Below are 21,978 nucleotides of genomic sequence, written 5' to 3' on the forward strand. Positions count from 1 at the left end.
CTGGATTGTGCCAGCCCACTGGGGTCGGGCCTAAACGGGCAGTCGGACATCCCTCAAGGGGTCCCATATTGGAGAGGGTACAGGCTGGGCTGAGGGACAACCCCCCTCCGTGCATGAATTTCATGCACCGGGCCTCTAGTATTAACAATAATTCTATATCATCTAATAGAGGGTCTATACTAAATTTTCCCTAATTGTCTGTTAATAGATTTTTAAAAGTAAGGTGAACTGAATTGGGAAAGCATTTATAACTTTGAAGCTAGGTGAATATGGATGAGATTAATTAAATTTAGGAATAAAGATGGAGGAGAAGGGAGTTTGGGACAAGTAGGGTAGGGAGATGTGTTCAGACATGTAGTTTCAGACATGTTGAATGGGGGTCAATGGGCTATTCATATAGTCACGTCCAATGTGCAATTGAGAGTTCAAATCTAGAGCTCAAGAAAGAGGTCAGGACTAGAGATATAAATATGGACGCTATCAACACATAGATGGTAGCTGGAAGATGGGTGTGGGAGAGGTTACCAAAGGAAAGGGAGTGGAACAGGAAGAAAAGCGAAAATAATGAATATATGCTTATGTAGACTTTTGGGAAATATGAGTAGCCTATTGGTTATTGTTTATAAGGCAATTTTAATGTCATGTACATTTCAGATAATTTTTCAAATTTATTTTAGATGTTCTTCATTCATATATATTTTTGCTCCTAAATAGAATTCCTTTCCTATGATGTCAATCAAACATGCAATCCACTGGCTTTACCCGTACACTATTTTACTAGCACAGGAAGGGAAGATGGCTGTGGAAGATGTATTAAAAGTAAGTATCTTCTCCCTTTCCCTTTCCCTTTCCCTTTCTCTTTCCCTTTCCCCTCCTTCCTCCTTCCCTTCTCTTTTCCCTTCCCTTCTCCTTTTCTACCCTCTTCCCATCTCTTCCTTCCTGCTTTCCTACTATTCTGTCTCTATCTTCCTAACTTTCCCTTCTCTTACTTTGTAGGCATGGGGGCATTGGCATGCATTGAGGTGGCTGGTGTGGTTGGGAGATTGGTTTTATAGAGTAAATATGTAAATCAATTGAGCAAATAAGTGAATATATTGAGGAGAATAAGATCTGCATTTTTCACTGTTGGAGAAGGAATTTATAAACAGAAAGGGAGGATGAAAGAACCATCAGGTATTATATTGGAATTGGAGAAATTGGTATGAACTCATTTTTTTAGTTTTTGTTTCTCATTTTTCCCCCCACTTTTTTTAATTGTCTAAAGTTTTACATATGTCTCCTTTTTCCCCGATTGACCCCGCTCCCCAGCCATTCCCACTCCGGGCAAGCCCCCACAGCCCCAGTATCTGTGTCCATTGGTTATGCTAATATGCATGCATACAAGTCCTTTGGTTGCTCTCTAAACCGCCCCCCCCCCACCCCTCTGCCATTTGTCTCTGGATCTATTCTTGTTCATCAAATTATGTTGCTCATTATATCTCTGTAAATGTTAGAAATTAATCCCTTATCTGAAATATCATTGACAAATATGTTCTCCCATGCAGTGGGCTTTCTTGTTGTTTTGTTGATGGTTTCTTTTGCTGTGCAGAAGCTTTTTATTTTGATGTAGTCCCATTTGCTTATTTTCTCCTTAGTCTCCATTGCCCTAGAAGCTGTGTCGGTAAAGATGTTGCTACGACATATGTCTGCTATTTTGCTGCCTATGGAGTTTTGCAGGATTTTTTATGGTTTCCTGTCTTACATTTAAGTCCTTTATCCATTTTGAGTTTGTTTTTGTGTATGGTGTAAGTTGGTGATCTAGTTTCATTTTTTTGCATGTATCTGACCAAATTTCTCAGCACCATTTATTGGAGAGACTGTCTTGACTCCATTGTATGCTCTTGCTTCCTTCGTTAAATATTAATTGAGCATAATGGCTTGGGTCAATTTCTGTGTTCTCTGTTCTGTTCCATTGGTCTATATGTCTGTTCTTGTGCCAGTACCAGGCAGTTTTGAGAACTGTGACTTGGTAATATAGCTTGATATCTGATATTGTGATCCCTCCAACTTTGTTCTTATTTCTCAGGATTGCTGTGGCTATTCAGGGCCTTTTTTTATTCCAGATTAATTTTCGGAGAGTTTGTTCTAGATCTTTGAAGTATGCTGTTGGTATTTTTATGGGGATTGCATTAAACCTGTAGATTGCTTTGGGTAGTATGGACATTTTAATGATGTTGATTCTACCAATCCATGAACATGATATGTTCTTCCATTTGTTTTTTGTCTTCCTCTATCTCTTTTTTCAATGTCCTGTAGTTTTCTGAGTACAGGTCTTTTTATCTCCTTAGTTAAGTTTATTCCTAGGTATCTTAATTTTTTTGTTGCAATGGTAAATGGGATTGTTTTTTTCGTTTCTCTTTCTGTGAGTTTTTTATTGGTGTATAAAAAAGGCCATAGGTTTCTGGGTGTTAATTTTGTATCCTGCTACATTGTCAAATTCATTTATTAGGTGTAGTAGATTTTTGATGGAGTCTTTGGGGTTTTCTATGTATAGTATCATGTCATCTGTGAATAAGGACAGTTTTATTTATTTCCCAATTTGGATGACTTTTATTTCTTCTTCTTGTCTGATCGCTATACCTAGCACTTCCAGTACTATATCAGACAGGAGTGGTGAAAGTGGGCATCTCTGTGTTGTTCCCATTCTCAGGGGAAATGAGTTTAGTTTTTGCCCATGGAGTATGGTGTTGGCTGTAGGTTTGTCATAAGGCTTTTATTATGTTTAGGTATGATCCATCTATTCCCACTTTGCTGAGAGTTTTTATCAAGAAAGGGTGTTAGATTTTGTCCAATGCTTTTTCTGAATCAATTGATATGATTATGTGATTTCTCTCTCTCAATTTGTTTATGTGATGTGTTACATTTATTGATTTGTGGATATTGTTCCATCCTTGCATACCCGGAATAAATGCCACTTAGTCATCGTGTATGATCTTTCTAATGTAATGCTGAATCCGATTTGCTAGAATTTTGTTGAGGATTTTAGCATCTATGTTCATCAAGGATATTGGCCTGTAGTTCTCTTTCTTTGTGGTGTCTTTATTTGGTTTTGGAATTAGGGTAATGCTGGCTTCATAGAAAGAGCTTGGAAGTGTGCCTTCCTCTTGAAGTTTTTGGGATAGTCTGAGGAGTATAGGTTTTAGTTCTCCTTTGTATGCTTGGTGGATTTCCCCTGTAAAGCCATCCGGACCAGGGTTTTTGTTTGCTGGAAGATTTTTGATCACTGCTTCAATTTCTTCGGGTTTTTTGATTCTTTCTGATTGAGTTTTGGGAGCTTGTATTTTTCTAAGAATATATCCATTTCGTCTAGGTTGTCCATTTTGTTGGAATAGAGTTGTTCATAGTATTTTTTCATAATCCTTTGTATTTCTGTGGGATCAGTTGTTACTTCACCTCTTTCATTTCTGGCTTTGTTTATTTGGGTCCTCTCTCTTTGCTTCTTGGTGAGCCTGGCTAGAGGTTCATCAATTTTGTTTATCCTTTCAAAGAATGGGCTGTTGGTTTTGTTGATCTTTTATATTATTTTTTTTTGGTCTCTATATCATTTATTTCTGCTCTGATCATTATTATTTCCTTCCTTCTGCTTATGCTGGGCTTTTCTTGTTGCTCTCTTTCTAACTCTTTGAGTTGTAGGGTTAGATAACTTATTACCATTTTTTCTTGTTTTTTTAGGTAGGCCTGTAGAGCTATGAACTTCCCTCTCAAGACTGCTTTCCCTGAGTCCCAAAGATTTTGGATTATTGTGTTTTCATTGTTATTTGTTGCTATGATGCTTTTTATTTTTTCTTTGATCGCTTTGGTAACCCAATCATTGTTTAATAGCATGCTATTTATCCTTTAGGTGTTTTATTTTTTTTCATTGTTTTTATTGTAGTTGATTTCTAATTTTATGTCATTGTGATCTGAGAAGATGCTTGATCTGATTTCTATATTATTGAATTTTGAAAGAATTTGCCTGTGTCTCAATATGTGGTCTATCTTTGAAATGACCCATGTGAGCTTGAGAAGAATGTATATTCTGTGGCTTTGGGGTGAAATGTTCTGAAGATGTCAATTAATTCCATCTGATCTAGTGAGTCATTTAGGATTGATGTTTCTTTGCTGATTTTTTGTTTAGAGGATTTGTCCAGTGGTGTTAGTGGGGTATTAAAGTCCCCTACTATGACTGTATTGCTGTCAACCTCTCCCTTGATATCCTCCAGAAGCTTTTTTTTTTTTTTTTTATGTATTTGGGTGCTCATGTATTGTGTGCCTATATGTTTACCAGAGTTATATTCTCTTGTTGCATCGATCCCTTTATTATTATGAAGTGGCCTGCCTTCTCTCTTGTTACAGCCTTTAATTTGAGGTCTAATTTGTCAGATGTAAGTATTGCTACCCCAGTTTTTATTTTTTCATTTCCATTCACCTGAAAAACCTTTTTCCATCCCTTCACCATCAGTCTGTGTGAGTTCTTTGTTCTGAAGTGGGTCTCTTGTAGACAGCAGATATATAGGTCATGTTTTCGTATCCACTCAGCTACCCTATGTCTTTTGATTGGGGCATTTAATCCATTTACATGTAAAGTTTTTATTGATAGGTACTTTTGTGTCACCATTTTGATTCTTTATGCCTGGGTTCCTTCTTCTCTTCCTAGTTCTTCTTTTTACAGTAGGCCCTTTAATGTTTCTTGCAATGTTGGTTTGGTGGTAATAAACTCCCTTAGTACTTTTTTGTCTGTGTACCTCCTGATTTCACCCTCAACTTTCATTGATAGCCTTGCTGCGTACAGTATTCTTGGATGCAGATCCTTGCTTTGCATGACTTTGTATATTTCATTCCATTCCCTTCTGGCCTGATCTTTTTCTGTTGAGAAATCAGTTGATAGTCTGATGGGAGATGCCTTGTAGGTAACTTTCTGTCTCTCTCTGCCAGCCATTAAGATTCTTATTTTGTCATTGGTGTTTGCCAATTTCATTATAATGTGTCTTGGTGTCCGTCTTTTTGGGTTCATCTTGTTTGGGACTCTGTGAGCTTCTTGGACTTGTGTGAGTTTTTTCTTCTTCCCAATATCAGGGAAGTTTTACGTCATTATTTCTTCATACAGGTTTTCTATTCCTTGCTCAGTTTCCTCTCCTTCTGGACCCCTATTATGTGGATATTGTTTCGTTTTGTGTTGTCCCAAAGTTCCCTTAGGCTCTCCTCCTGTTTTTTAAGGTTTTTTTTCCTAGATGCTGTTCTGCTTGGGTATTTTTCCCTACCTTTTTTTCTAGCTCACTGATGTGGTCCTTCGCTTCTTCTAGTCTACTGTTGATGCTTTCTATTGTGTTCTTTATTGCAACGATGTCATTTTTCATTTGTTCTTGGTTCTTACACATATTGTTGAATTTGTCTTCCAACCTTTGTAGCGTCCTTATGACCATTGCTCTGAATTCTTCCCCTGACATATTGCTTTCCTCCATTTTGTTTACTTCATTTTCTGGTGATTCCTCCTTTCTTTCGTATGGGTGCTGTTTCTTTGTCTCCCCATGTTTGCTCCTCTCAGGATGTCTGCTTATGTAGCTCTGTCTCTTCTGCGTTGACTTAAAGGCACAAAATACAACACGACAAGATACAACGCACAGGGCATTAAGCACAAATGTAGTCATGATACCAATAACCCCAAATAAAGTTTACCACCAGAGAAAAGAGAATTAGGGGAGAGAAAAGAGTGTAAAATGATATTGAGAAAAGGAAAAAAGCCAAGAGAGAAAAGAAAGAGAAGAAAAATGAAGCAGAAAAAATATATGTATATGTGGAGAAAACTCCAAATAACCAACAACTAATCCAAAAAATGCAAACAACAAACATCCAGTTGAATCTCTCTTTAGGCGATCTCTGACCTTTCTGTCCACAGATTGCCTCACCAGCTGTTTTTAATTTGCCAATTCTGTGTCAGTGTTATTCCATTCAGCTGATCCTTCTATCTGCTCTGTGAGAAGGCACAGTTCCCGTCCTCTATTCAGTGCCACTTTGTCTCCCCCTGGACAAACATTTTAGGTGCCTGTGGCCAGGGAGGCTGGATTCTCGGTGTTTGTGGGTTGGCAGCTGAGGCAGCTGGTCCCTGGGTGTTGTGGTTATAGGGTCCCGGGAGGTATCCAAGGTTTCCTTGGTTGAAGGTAAGGCTGGCTTCCCATCACAGCCGCTCTCCCCTTCAAGATGGTGCGGTCTCTTCTGCAGAGCCGGCCGCTCTGGGAGAGGTTTCAGCAGCAGTAGAGGCTGCCCGGCCAGGGGAGCCTGTCCGCCAGCCCACAGCAGTCCTGTGGAACATAGCTGTCCCTCACTCACACATACAGACACCCCCACAGGTCCACGCACTCTCCTTTCGCTCTCTCACTCACACACTATCTTGAAGCCTGGCCGCCATCTTGGATCCTCCCTCTCTCTAGATTATTTTTCCTTTCTCTTTTATAGTTGGACTCAAGGTGCAGATTTCTGAGTCATAGGTAGAATGTGAACAGCAAGCTTTTGTGATTATGTGTATAGGCCCTTCATTTTCTAGAAGCCAGAATTTGACAACCTTAAGCATATGACATGGTATTTGTTTCTCCTTTACCCCTAAATCTACACAGGGATTTTGGGAGTACAGAGTACTTATTCTCTACATAGATGGTAACAGTGAGAAGAACTCAGAAGAGTGGAACAATAGATTCTAGTTACTTCAGTGGGATTTTTAAACATATCAGCTAGCCAAAAAACCTCCAATATTTTTATTGATTGGTGGTGCCAATAATAATAAAGTAAAAATAATAAAAAGCTATTCTTTATAGATGCCAAGAAGTATAGTTAGAGACAGTATCTAAAAGTAAAGCATAAAGAAGCAAGGGGAAAATAATAGCCAATAAAGAGGCAGAGTAATGTAGAAGAGACAGCAGAACTTAGGCGCAGAGCTGGGGACAGTGAAATCGCAGCCACTGATATAAGGGAAAATAATTCTGTGTGTGTAAGAGGGGGTGAGAGAATGAGGAAAAGAAGAGAGGGAGAGGGAGGAGGAGAAGGTGGAGGAATATTAAGGGCACAATGAAGAACCATTTGGAAGTGGAGATAGTAATTCATAGGCTCAAGGAGTGAGGAAACTACCATATTCTGACTATTATTTACTTTAAGTTTTATTTCAGAGCTGGAAAAAAGAAAACTAGAACTCATCTTCGATTTAATCAATATCTAAGCTAAGTTGGCATTGGTCATTGAAATAGTGCACTTAGCATTTAAAGAAAAGGCTGTGATTTAGATGAGTTCCCTTGATGCCCATTAGTACAATACCCAATGCCTAGGGAACAGGATAAATAGGGAGGAAGAAAATGTCACAGGAAGAGGCAAAGCTTTTTATGATACAACTAAGAGAAGATATACAGAACCTAGATAAGTCGGTTATGAACAAAGGTCTTTATTTTTACCTAAAACCCCCTACTTTTTGTGTTTCTGGTCTCTAATTTCAAAACTAGTTATACAAATTAGATAAAGTTATAGAATACATTTTAAGAGTTGAGTTTTGTAGCTCTGACTGGGTGGCTCCATTAGTTGGAGCATCATCCCATAAACCAAAAGGTTGCAGTTTGATTCCCGATCAGGGCACATACCTAGGTTTCAGGTTTGATCCCGGTCAGGGGCATACAGGAGGCAACTGATTGATGTTTCTCTCTCACATGGGTGTTTCTCTCTCTCCCTCCCTTCCTCTCTATAAAAAAAAACACATATCCTGGGATGAAGATTAAGAAAAAAAAATTGAGTTTTGTAAAGAAAGTAACTAGTGTTGCTTTATTTTGTTTGACCTTTATTTTGACTTTTATAATTAAGGGGAACATAGAAAAATGATTAAAGGTCCATATGACAGACAGAAATTATTTCAAATTTGATTGTAGAGTTTTAAAAAAGATAAAAGGGAATGATCTTACTTAGATAAGATAATAAAAAGTGATTGTCTTTTCTTGCCTTAATTATGTGAAGTGCTAGTTAAGGAATAGTACTTCTTTTTTTCAGTTCCTCAGTAGAGAGTTGGGGAACAGAGAGCTTAGATTCATTTGGCTGAACCTAATTAAGAACTTTCTTTTATAAGATCTTTACACACTGGTGCATATATCCACATTAGAGTATTAAATCTCTCTCCCTAAAAATGGAAGTCTACTAATTGGTATAATTCTTTCTGCTATATCTTGGGAGTCTGTGTGGCCTGATTTTTATTCTAAGTTTCTCTATTTTCTCATGCTAATGTTAACAGATAAAATTATTATTATTATTTATTTTTAATATATTTTATTGATTTCAGAGAGGTAGGGAGAGAAAGAGAGAGATAGAAACATCAATGCTGAGAGAGAATCATTGATCAGCTGCCTCCTGCATGCCCCACATTGGGAATTGAGCCCGCAACCTGGATATGTGCCCTGACTGAGAATCAAACCGTGACCTCCTGGTTAATGGGTAGATGCTCAACCACTGAGCATGTCCAGTGGGCTACAGATACAATTTTTTGTATCCTCAAATAATTTTTAAGAGTGGCGAAAATTAAGGAAATACTGTTGAATTAAAAAAAATGCTGAATTAAAGAAAAGATATATCTATTATAATAGCAAACCAAGAAAGTACATACTGCAATACCTATAATAACTTTTCCTTGACAAATAATTATATTCTGACCTAAAATTGTCATAGAAATTAATGCATAGTTGTATTTGAATTAGCTATCCATTTGGATTTTAGTGTAATCACTTAATTAGAATAAGGAATAGCCAGTTTCCTTATTTTTTAAGCAAAATTATTACTCACTGAAAATGCAGTTAGCTAAAATTCAGAACAGCTTTCTATGCTCTAAATAAGCTATAAAAATGGCTCGAATGTCTTTCATTTCCCAGATGGTGCTCATCTTACGATATTCATACTCTAAAAACATGTTTCTATAGTCACAAAATTACTTCCAGCTTTTAGTTAAGGATGTCTTAAAGAAAATACTCTTATTCTGAGTCTGCTATACTTTGAGGATGATATTTGTTACAGTATAGTAACAAGTACATCCAGGCTTTTAGTGCCATGTCGTGGCTCTTGGTCCTTCTTAGGCAGGACTTTATCATAACAGTGGTTAAATTCAGAAGTTTCCTCAGTGATTTAGAAAGACTATGCTGCAGCTTACCTACTGATAATATAAAATGAACTGTGGTCTTTACTGGGAAACTTGGAAGGTCTTGCATTTAGTGTTTTCATTTCAGTTCAACAAGCATTAATTGAGCCTCATTATTTGGCAAATGATGTTCATACAAAAATCTATTGAAACAGAAAGGGATATGATCTGATCTCTGCTCTTGAAGAATTTATGGTCTGTTTGGGGCATCACACATACAAATAAATAACCATTTTAATGTAATGATTTCATAGTAGTGTAGCATCATGATCAATAACTCTGATAAAGTTATAACGATCTGTATTAGGTCAGTGAAATAGAGATTGAATTGATATGAGAAATGTTTCAGAGGTGGAATGATAGATCTTGCTAACTGATAAAGTGTAAGATGGGTAGGGAGGCTCTGAGAGAAGGTGCAAATTCTAGAATGTCCATGAATCCTAGCTTGAATAACTGAGATGGAGATACCATTAATTAACATGAGAAAGTAGAGAAAATAAGCACATTGGGGTGGTGGCTAAATAGTTCAATACAGTGGTGTCTTTTTAAATTTGAGATTCTAGAGTGGGTTTGTGTGGCCAGCTCGAAAATACGTATCTGAATCTGGAGCTATTTTGATATTAAAGGTAAATACTTGGGAGTCACTAATGTATGGTGTTAAAGGAATTAATAGCAATGGATGAAAGAACCCAAAAGGAACATAGTGAAGAGAAATAGTGCTTGAAGACTGAACCCCAGAAGCACCAATATTTAAGGATTGGGCAGTGGGCAAAGAACCTCAAATCAGGCAGAGGAAGACCAGTCAGAGATATCTAAGTAGAGTAGCAGAGAATATTCTTATGAGCATGGAGAGAGTCTGTTTTAAGAGGGAAAGAATAGCCAGTTTCAAATGTTTCAGAGGTGTCTTGTTGAATGAAGACTTTTAGATTATTCATTCAAAAAAGTTTTTGTTCTTTCCATTTCTCCCATTGAATCAATTAGCCAGGCACACCTGTGTTTGAGATGTAGGAGTAATCAAAACGGACAGAAGTCTCTACCTTCACTGAGCTTATTTTTAAGTAAAGGGCAACAATCAATCAATCAATAAGTAAATACAGATGAGAAATGGATGCCCTCTCTGAGAAGATGACATCTAAGATCTGAAGAACGAACATGGAAAGTTTTTTTTTTTGCCTTTGGAGTCTGATTTATTTTACTCCACAGAATGCATTTGAGATTCATCCATGTTATTGCTTACATACACATTTTTGTCCTTTTTTAGAGTATTTATTTATTCTTTATTGATTAAAAAATTACATATGTCTCCTTTTCCCCCATTGGCCTCTTCCTGGCCACTTCCCCACCCCTATAGGACATGCCCTTATCCCCCTAGTGTCTGTATCCATTGGTTATGCTTATAAGCATGCATACAAGTCCTTTGGTTGATTTCTTACCACTCACCCCCTCACCTGCCTTTCCTCTGAGGTTTGATGGTCTGTTCGATGTTTCTCTATGTTTTTTCATCAGTTTATATTGTTCATTATATCCTGCAAATGAGTGACATCATGTGACATTTCTCTTTCTCTGACTGGCTTATTTTGCTTAGCATCATGCTCTCTAGGTCCATCCATGCTGTTGCAAATGGTAGGAGTTCCTTCTTTGTTTACAGCAGCGTAGTATTCCATTGTGTAGATGTACCACTGTTTTTTAATGAACTCATCTGCTGATGGGCACTTAGGCTGTTTCCAAATCTTAGCTATTGTAAATTGTGCTGCTGTGAACATAGGGGTGCATATATCCTTTCTGATTGGTGTTTCTTATTTCTTGGGACATATTCCTAGGAGGGGGAATTCCTACTGGGTCAAATGGGAGTTCCATTTTTGGGAGGAAAGCTTTTGAAGCAGAAGGAATAATCAATGTAAAATCCCTGAGGCAGGAGCACTCCTAGGGTATCTTATGAATAGCAAAGGATAGTGTGAGGGGGGCAGAGTGAGGGAAGAAGAGGTGAGGAGGACAGGAGGTCACAAGATAAAGGATGTTAGGTCATGTGGGGCTGTATAGGACATCCCCCAAGGGGTCCCAGACTGTGAGAAGGCACGGGCCGGGCTGAGGGGACATCCCCCATCCCCAGTGCACGAATTTTGTGCACCAGGCCTCTAGTTTAATAATAAATGGCACTGCAGACCTGGCACCCACAGAGCAACACTCAGCTTCCCCCAAGTGGGACACAGGCTCTGCCACCACCCTGGAGTGACACACCACCAAATCACAGCCGACGCTGCTGAGACCCCATGGCACAAATTGTGGCCCACAGCCCAGCCCGGAAACAGTGGCTGTGGGCACCCAGTAATGATGTTACATAGCAACGCCCGGCTTCCTCTCCCTAGTGACTAGTCTCCTTGGAGTTTCTTCAGCCCAGGAACACAACTTGCTTTATAGCCAGGTGGAAACATTTTACACTTTAACCAAATGTCTATGAAGTGTTTTCCCGTGCCCCATCTCATTTGATCTTTACAGAAGTCCTGGAGTAGGTAGAAAGGTGACTCAGTGGAGTCCTGTTTTCTTTTCATTAGTTGGAAAATGGAGATTTAGAAAGCTTAGAAACTTGACCCGACTGAAAAGAAGTAAGAAATGGTGGACCTTGAAAATGACTTCAGGTTGAATTTGGTTGACAATTCTATTATAGAGAAAGGGCAAATAGTGATTTTAAAATATTTCTTCTAATTAATTTCCTTTCATTGTGCATGAATCCATGCATCAGGCACTAGTGTCATTATAGGATTTTGAACATAGGAAGCTCTTGAACTGAACATCTTAACAGGCTCACTCAGTTTACTAAAAAGTGAGTAGACTGTGGAGAATAAGGGTGAAAGCAGGGAAAAAACAGTTGTTAGATTGTTGTGGTAATCTAGTTAAGAGAGTGTGGCTTTGACCAGCTTTGAGCTTGGTAAGAAGTGGTTGCTTTTGGGTCATATTTTGAAGATAGAATGTGATATGCTGAAGAATTGGAAGTAGGGTTGAGATAAAGAGTTAAGGATGATTTCAAGCTTTTTGGACTGAGCACCTGGAATGATGAAGTTGGAGACAGAGAACATGTGAAGAAGATCAAGACCTGAGTCTTGTGTTTATTGAATTTAAAATGCCTTTTAGCTCTGTAAGTGGAAATGTCAAGGGGCAGTTGCATATACAAACCAGGAGTTTAGGAGAATAGTTTGCATTTCTAGGAGAGAGAAAAGTGGGAGTCATGAATATATAGATGGTTTGTAGTCTAAAACTGGGTAAGATTATTTACGAAGTGAACATAGGTAGGAAATATAAAAGATCTACTCTTAAAGTAACCTAACATGTACTGCTCAGGAAGTGAAGAAGGACCTGCAAGAGAGACTGAGAAGGAGGAAACAGTAAAATAAGAAAAGTAATTTATTTAATTTGGTAAATAGGATATTATTGGTTGACTTACCAGGAGCAGCAGTGGAAGTAGAGTGGTGGGATTGTAAGCCATAAATTAGTGGGCCAAATAGTAACTCAGAGATGAGGAAGTTGAAACAGTGATTATTTACTTACTTGTAAAATAAGTTTGATGGTGAGCAGAAACAAATAGGTGGTGGTTCACTCAAGGATGACATAGGATTAAGAAATGGCTTTTTATTTGTTTCTTGAAATGGGGAGACAAATGACTTCATAGGAAAAAGGGACAAAATCTGTGGAAAGCATGGAAAATACTTATGGAAATATGGTCTGGGGAGGAAAGGACATTTCCAGAGCATCATTATACCCTGTTTTGGAATAGTGGAAAACATATTTTGTACCTACCAACTGGAATGATCATAAACTGAGATGGAGAAAGTAGACTTCTACTGATTTTCCATCAACTCATAATGAAAGGAGAAGTCCTTTTTTACTGAGACAGTGGGAAAGAATTAAGGATTGATGGAAATGTAGATGATTTTGAGGATGAAGGAAAAATAATTTAATTTGTTTATTCATTTAACAAACCTTTCCTGACCATTGACTGTGTTCCATGTGTCTGATTCTAGGTTCTGGAGATGTAGAGTGAACCAAAGAGATACATTTTGATATTGCTCTAATGGAGTTAATATTCTTGTGAAGTGTGAAGGTGTATGTGCCTGAAGGCTCTGATGTTGGTGGCAGAAGCAGCTAGATTACCTGCTGAGACAGGGATGAATGAGTTCAGATGGACTCCTCAGGACAAGAGTAATGGTTTATGTCAGTTGCTAAAGGGCTTTGGGAAGAGCCCAGCAGAGACTGGAGGCTACATCATATTTATTCAGTAGTCCAACAATATGGTATGGCAATTTTCTCATTTAGTGCTCAAAAGCCGAGAAAAAGGTATGAAGAAAATAAATAGCTTGGTGGGTCAGGATTGGGAATTGTGAGGGTGAATATGGAGGCCTTGCAGACCAACACCCTTGTGATTTACATTTCCTTTTATTTAATTATACTTCACAGTTCAAATAATGTAATCCCAAAGAAAGTGTACCATTGGTACTGTTTGTTTAATTGAAATTCAAGATTTCACAGGAAATAGTCATTAATATAAAATGGTAAAGTAAATAAACTTGGTTTTCTACATCTAACATGTAACCTATAATAATTATATATCTACTAGAGACCCAGTGCACGAATTCATGCACCAGTGGGGTCCCTCGGCCTGGCCTGCGGGATTGGGCCAAAACTGGCTCTCCAACATCCCCCGAGGGGTCCCATATTGTAAGAGGGTGCAGGCCAGGCTGAGAGACCCTACCAGTGCATGATTGGGGCCAGGGAGGGACACAGGAGGTTGGCCAGCCAGAGAGGGACCACAGGAGGGCTCCAGGGCATGTCTGGCCTGTCTCACTCAGTCCCGATCGGCCAGACCCCAGCTGCAAGCTAACCTCCCAGTCAGAGTGTCTGCCCCCTGGTGGTCAGTGCATGTCATAGCAACTGGTCAACTGTCTGCCTCCTGGTGGTCAGTGCATGTCATAGCAAGCTGTTGAGCGGCCTTAGCATATTATTAGCATATTAGCTTTGATTGGTTGAATGGCCAACTGGCCGACTGGACACTTAGCATATTAGGCTTTTATTATATAGGATTTTACTCCTCAGTTGCCTTTTTGATCAATAGTCTTCTAAATTTCCTATACTGGCAATGGTAATTCACCTTGCAACTTGAGTTCTTTTTACTATCTTAGTTTATTCTAGTCTACTATTATTATTCTACAGAAATATTTTAGCTTGAATTATTTATAATGACATAACCAGTTTAGCAAATGGTTCAAGGCATTAGTGTTCATTTCTGGAATATAAGTGCTCTGACATCAATCCTATATCAACTTAGATTGACAGTATTATATGTGGGGTAAAAACATACCTTTAAGTACATACAGTATGTTTTCTTAGAATGTAATGGCTCTAGGTTCTAAAGTCTCATGAAATTAAACACTTGGCTAAGGTCTTATTCCTTTCCTATTAAATGTCCTTCAAAATACAGTGTAATTTTTTGCAAGCACTTGAGGTGTCAATAATTGTCATATGTCTACAACATGGAAGCAGTTCCTTCCCAATTATGTGATACTATGGGAATTCGCATATATAAAATGTATAAAACTTACTCTGTGTAGTAGCACTGACAGATAATTTTTCTTAGGTTTGGGGAAAGGAGTGAGTGATTGTCTTAAGTACTTATGATAGCAAACGAAGATTTGAACTAGTCCACTATGTTTAGAATGTTGAGGTTGAAGATAATTTTCTTTTAAAAAATCTATTTTCTCGGGTTGTGTCTGTTGAGTAAGTGGCGATCTATTCTTTCATTGAGGTTCAACCTTTCACTGTAGTGATAATGTTATGGTTGGATTAGGGGAGCAGTTAATACTAAAATGAATTAAGCTTTTCATATTGAACGTGCTGCTATTAGTAGGCCATAGTATTTAATTAATTTTAAATTAGTATTCTCATTTTTCATATACTTATTTGTGTTTTCTCTGTGCCTTTTTTACATAACTAGGGGGTATAACCAAGTGTTAGAGCATTGCTAATTGGCCCACATGGAGAAAGAGTCAATGGTGTTGGCCTTTTAAATCCAGTTTGATAAATATTGAGAACCTACACTGTAGAAGGCACTATGCCAGATACTGTGGAAGATTGATTCTTATAATTTATTGTAATGAGTTAAGCTAACCACACACACAAACAGCAGAATTATGTCTAGGAAGTTCTGATTTCATGAATTTCAGGTCAGTTTATTTAAGAAATCAACTGATATAGGCCTTATTTTACTTAACATGTTTTCATGAGTTTCATCATCCCTTTCTAGGAAACTGAACATTTTTATTATCAAGAAATGTAGGCTGCAAACGTCTACCAGTCAGAAATTCAATAATTCCATTTCCTGTCCTTAGTAAAATTTGGGGGCAATTTTCACATCACTTTTAGTAATTGGCGTAAGTAGAATGGTATTCATGAAAGTAGGAAAAAATTCTCATTAATTTTTTTACCTCTACCTTTATACTGTAGAGTGAGTTTCAGTTCTAATTAAGATGGGATCTTCAAGATATCCAACATTAATACTAAAATGAAAAGTAAAGTACATGTTTTTCTTGTAATTTTACAGCGCTTTGAACTCCAAGATTCAAGAAGCTCTTTGCTTCCTGAAGAGATTGTGAGGGTGGAGAGGATAACTGAAAACCACATCTCCCAAGCTTCTGTTACTGTCCGGATTGCAGAAAAAGAGGTGACCATTAAGGTAATGAGTCAGAGTTTATACTTTAAAAAAAATGGATTTAAGAGAGAGGAAAGAAGAGAGAGAGAGAGAGAGAGAGAGAGAGAGAGAGAGAGAGAGAGAGAGAGAGAGAAGAAGAAAGAAAGAAAGAAAGAAAGAAAGAAAGAAAGAAAGAAAGAAAGAAAGAAAGAAAGAAAGAAAGATCAATGTGAGAAACATCAATTGGTTGCCTCTCTTAAGTACCATGCCTGGGGATTGAACCTGCAACCTGGGTATATGCCTTGACTGGAATCAAACCTGCCACCTCTAGGTATATGAGATGACGCTCCAACCACCTGAGCCACAGTGTCCAGGGCCAGAGTTTATACTTTCTAAGATGTGCCTGGTTCTGCCTATTTTTATGACCTAAATTGGATGTATGATTCCCTTATTAATATTCTTTGACTCTATAGCATCTGCATATCTGTTTCTATATTTATCTAAGTCATGTATGTTTTAAACTGGAAAAGTTCAGGAGAAACATATGGATAGTCTTTTATCAAAAACAAAAGTTGACCTCTGAGAAAATTAAGTTCAGTGTTGATTAATGAAAGCATTTTGTAGTCTGAGTCCTTAGTAAGAAATAGTCAATCTTTTCAAACAAATTTTAGCAGCAGGGAACACTTTTTAAATAAAATCTTTGCTAACTACATGGGACAGTTGAAAGAAGAGCTGTTCTAGTTGAACAGTTTTCAGAGGAGGGGAGTTATATTTGGTCATAGAGCTCCATTTGCTTGCTCTACCGTCCTTTCTAACCCTTTCTTTGAGCTCCCTAAGAACCTTAAGAGGCAATGGGAAACTATCTCAAGGAAACCCAACTTGGAAAAAATCCTGACTTAAATAAACTGTAAATAAATAGAGGAAAGAAAAGGCTTGCCTTCTTATGTTGTGAAAGACCAAACTTTAATTATAGACTTTTTGTTGTGTTTTAATGTGATATCATCACGTTAAGCGCCCAGTCAGTCACTGGTGACTGACACTATACTTTCCGTCTGGAAGACAAAACAGGCTGGGCACTTAACGTGTTAATACTTATTCATGTTACTGTTTTACTCATTCCTCAAACTGAACATTGATTATGTCTACTATGACCCAGGCTCTGTATTAGGCTTTACTAGTGCTACTGTGTACTAGTCACTGTATTTGTCTCTTTGTATATATGTATTATGTCATTAAATCTCCCAATAACCCTGGAGGTAAGTTTTATTACCTTTCTTTTACAGATTAGAAAACTGATGTAAAGAGGGTAATCAATTCACCCATGATCACCAGCTAGGAAATATCACAGCTGGGACTTCTAGACAGGATTATTTTCCACTGTACCTTTTGTAGCCTTCAGATGAATGACCTCACCAAGCTGATGGTCAAGGATAGAGGTAGATAAATAAGGACTGCATTGGAACGGCTGTGGGAATATAGAGAAGGAAGTAATACAAGGAGTCCGAAGGAGTAGAGAAAATTTCAGAGAGGAGGTGGGACTTGAGCTAAGTCTTGAAGTATGACATAAGAGTTTTCCAGTGGCCCAGGGGTGGAAAGATGATAGGACATTACAGGCATTCTGAACAGTAAATCCAGAGACATGAGGTATGAGCGAGGTTTCATTATTTCCTTCCTTTTAGTGATAGTTTTCTAACTTCATTGCCTCCAGTCGATTCCAGTTAGCCTTCTATGTTACCACCAGGCTGATCTTTTTAAAATGCAAATCTGATCTTGTCACTTCCAAACTTAAAATTCTTTAGGGTTCATGTGTATATAGTATGATCAAGCCCAGAGTCCTCAGCAGAGCATGGAGATCTTCTGATAGGAGACTAATAAGGAAGAGGTAGGAAATAAAAGAAATAGGTAATGAGGAATTCGAGGAGAGATTTTAAGAACAGATGCTTCTGAGTGGTTAACTAAAACAAGAGTGGGAAAGGATTTATGGACATGGATTTCAAAAGTCAGCAGGTCATTGGTGACTTTGGAGAGTCCCAGTGGACTGATTTTAAATTCTGTGCTTATAACTGGAATTTGGACAAATGCCTTCATTCTCAAGTAGTGACATTGCTATTATAAGTTATAAATAGGATGAAGATTACATGATTCTTATGAAAATATCTGCCAGCATGGGGCTTTCATTTTAGAGGGATGATTGATTTGGAGGTTGGTTGATGATCATCAGATCTGTGAATGAGAAAATAGTTGCTGCTCTATTGAACTATCAAAAAGATTATAGAATTAAATGGAGCAGGAAATTAGTAGGGGCTTTTAATGGCAGTTATGCACTTTTACTTACTAATATTTTGAGAAAAACATATGCTTATTATATTTACCTCTCTTTTATTACAGGTGCCAGCTGGGACTAGGCCATTTAGTCAACCTTATGCATCAGAACGTTTTATACAGACTTCAAGCCATAAACAACTACTGGCTGAAATGATGCAGTCTCATATGGTTAAGGACATATGTTTAATTGGAGGAAAAGTAAGAATGGCAGCCTCACTGTAAACTTCTGTTTCCTGACTTTTGGTTGTTTTGATTTCTCTCTTAAAGTATTGTGTTTCTGTTTGTAGGGTTGTGGAAAAACAGTCATCGCTAAGAACTTTGCAGATACCTTAGGATACAACATAGAACCTATCATGCTCTATCAGGTACAATGTCAATTTTAGCACTTATACTATAGACATGTATGTGTTGACCATCAGTAGAATTGATAGGTATTTTCCCTTAACTTATGACCTATTACTTTCAATGTAGATAAATAACTGAAATAGCAATAAAATTGGAGTACAAGTATAATTATTTGGAACTTTGAAGGTATGTTCTAGGATATCTGGTGGGCATAGCATGCCAGGATCTCTTTTTAATGGGAGAGTCATTGTATGTGCATGTACAAACACACAGTACATTTAATCGTAATTTGGAATTCTAAACAAGGTACATTTTAGCAGCAGTGAGATATAAGTAGGTACTCACCAAATATATTATTTTTTTTTGTGGTAAAATATGCATAACATAAAATTTACCATTTTTACGTGTACAATTCATTCGCATTAAGTACATTCATAATGTTGTGTAACCGTCACCACTATCTATTTCTAGAACTTTTTATCATCCCAAATAGAAACTCTGTACCCATTAAACAATAACTTTCAATTCATCCCTTCCCTCTGACTCTGGTAACCTCTGTATAATTTTCTATCCCTGTGAATTTGCTTATTCTAGGTACCTCATATAAGTAGAATCATATACTTTTTATCCTTTTGTCTCTAGCTTATATTACTTAGCATGTTGTTTTCAATATTTAACCATGTTATAGCATATATCAGAATTTCATTCACTTTTATGGCTGAATAATATTTGGTTGTATGTATATGCCCCTTTTTGTTTGTCCATTCACATACTGATAAATTTTGGCTATTATAAGTAATTCTACTATAAATTATTATACAATAATTGTACAAGTATCTGTTTGAGTCCCTTGGTATTGCTGAATCATATTGTAATTCTGTGTTTAACCTGTTGAGGAGTCCATAGTAGCTGCACCATTTTACATTCCCACCAGCAATACACAGGTTCCACTTCCTTCATATTCTTGTCAATAGTTATTTTCTACTTTATAGTAGCCATCCAAAAGGGTGTGAAGTGGTAACTCATTGTAGTTTTGATATTGAGCATCTTTTCATGTACTTATTTGCCATTTGTGTATCTTACTTGTAGAAATGCCTATTTAAGTTTCTTGCCAATGTTTTAACTGGGTTGTCTTTTTTTGTTATTGAGTTGTAGGAGTTCTTTATGTACTCTGGATATAAATTCATTCTCAGATATATGATTTGCAAATATTTTCTCTCATTCTGTGGGTTGTCTTCTCACTGTCTTCATAGTATCTTTTGATGCACAAAGGTTTTAATTTTGATAAAATCTAATTTATCTTTTTGTTGCCTGTGCTTTTGGTGTTATATTCAATAAATTATTGCCAAGTCCAATATTATGAATTTCCCCCATGTTTTCTTCTAATAGCTTTACAGTTTTAGTACTTCCACTTATATCTCTGAGCCACTGTGAGTTAATTTTTATATATGGTGTAAAGTAAAGGTCCAGCTTCAATCTTTTGCATGTGAATATCCAGTTTTTCCAGCACTATTTGCTGAAAAGACTGTCTTTTTCCCATGGGATGGTCTTGGCATCCTTGTCAAAAATCAGTTGACTTTATATGGAAGGGTTTATTTCTGGGTTCTCCATTCCATTGGTCTATATGTCTGTCATTATATCAGCATCACACTGTTTGGATTGCTATCGCATTGTAGTAAGTTTTGAAATCAGGAAGTGTGAGACCTCCAGCTTTGTTTTCTTTTCCAGGATTGCTTTGCTATTCAGGGCCCCTTGAGATTTCATATGAATCTTAGGTTATATTTTTCTACTTATGAAAAAAAATGCTGTTGAAATTTAATAGGGATTGCATTGAATCTGTAGATCACTTTGGGTGGATAGTATTGTCATTTTAATATTGTCTTCCAATCTGTGTCCATGGATGTTTTTCTATTTATTTATGTCTTCTTTAAGTTCTTTCAGCAGTGTTTTATATTTTCAGTGTATAAGCCTTTCATCTCTTTGGTTAAATTTATTTCTATGTGTGTTTTAGTAGATTATTTTAGTGGATGTACATGTTGTACACGGTATGATGAAACAGCAAACTTACAGCTTGTGTTTTTACAGAGTGAAATTTTCTGTCATGTATTTTTTGGTGATAATGAATCCTAAGACATTTTTATTCTTCTAATTTATTGATTTTATATATTAGTCTTTGGGTGATTTTAATATCTTTTTACTTAAAGAAGAGTCTCTCTTTTTAGTCTTTAAACAGTTTGGGAAGTGGTTGTGATCCTGTTTATTTACATTTTAGGATGCATTTTTTTGTTTTTAGTTTATTCTTTGGTTAAACATTTTTATATTTACTGAATATATTTATATATAAAATGTTCTTAATTTTTTCCTGGCCAGTGTTCTCTGTGGTTAGAGCTTCAGCCCATGTACCAAAGGATTTCGGGTTTGAACCCTGGCCCAGGTCAGGGCAATTGGTGCAGGAGGCAACCAATTGATCTGTTTCTCTTTCATTGTTATTTCTCTCTCTCTCTGTCTTTCCCCCTCCCTCACTCCCTTCCACTCTCTAAACAATATCCTTGGGTGAGGATTAACAACAAAAAGTTCTTATTTTTGAAAAATGACATTTAAACCAGCTTCTTGTAGTGACCTTAGATCACAGAAAATTTTGTTAACAACTCATACTTCAAATGATTATGTTGAGGATACTGCTTCGTGCTGCTTTAAGGTACTTTGTGCCTATTGGTGCCTAAAGGTTCTAATTATAATTAGAAAGAATTATAATCACATGGTACTGGTAACTTTTGGGCTATAAGCAAGGTAATCTATTGTAAAAGATATGTGAGAATTCCCCCTGAAATTAAATTTTTCTTTCTTCTGTGTAGTTTAAACTCATTCAGAGCACCAAGTTATTTAGGATTTGGAGTTGCATTGAAAATAATTTTAGAAACAAAAGAGAAAATATCCTTCCTTTGTACAAAACTATGGTGGCTTTATACCCCTACTATTTTGTACAATTTTCATTGTCATATTTCAAGAAAGATAGTAAAAGGTACATAGGTAAAAAAGGAGATAAAGGAAAATAGATAATTAACTGATTGGAAAACTTAAAAGGTTCAAATATTTACTAAGAAGTACTTTATGATCTTAAAAGATGAAATTAATGAAAAAGCATGTGATCAAGATTATGAAGTCATGAAGAATATGAATTAAGGTGAAGGTACTTAAATTAGTAGTGATATCCTGAGTCTTGAGAGAGAAACATGTAGGGAAAAGAAAATAAATGTTTACGTTGTACAGCCGGCAGCAAGTCTTGGAATTCACTGAAAATATTTTTTGAAATTAATTTTTATATATTGATTCTAGGTCTGTTGGATTTTTTAAAGGGAAATAAGGAATTTGGGGGAGAGTAATATCTTTAACTTAGTTTATGGAAGATGCCATGAAGAATACCCTACCCTCTTACAGAATTACCTCTCTTGATGTCTTCATC

The 21,978-nt window shown here is 36.9% G+C and overlaps 1 protein-coding gene across 1 annotated transcript in view; it reads left to right on the forward strand.

The window, feature by feature from the left end:
• The window catches only part of VWA8 (von Willebrand factor A domain containing 8), a 402,578-nt gene that overhangs the window by 70,553 nt on the left and 310,047 nt on the right, over positions 1-21,978 (forward strand). Inside the window, exons 9-12 of the mRNA XM_054719826.1 lie at positions 715-819; positions 15,759-15,890; positions 18,234-18,368; positions 18,458-18,535. Coding sequence (XP_054575801.1) covers positions 715-819; positions 15,759-15,890; positions 18,234-18,368; positions 18,458-18,535 — 450 coding nt within the window. The remainder of the gene's footprint in view (positions 1-714; positions 820-15,758; positions 15,891-18,233; positions 18,369-18,457; positions 18,536-21,978) is intronic.

The sequence above is a fragment of the Eptesicus fuscus genome, chromosome 8 (assembly GCF_027574615.1).
Source record: "Eptesicus fuscus isolate TK198812 chromosome 8, DD_ASM_mEF_20220401, whole genome shotgun sequence".
Taxonomy (NCBI): Eukaryota; Metazoa; Chordata; class Mammalia; order Chiroptera; family Vespertilionidae; genus Eptesicus; species Eptesicus fuscus.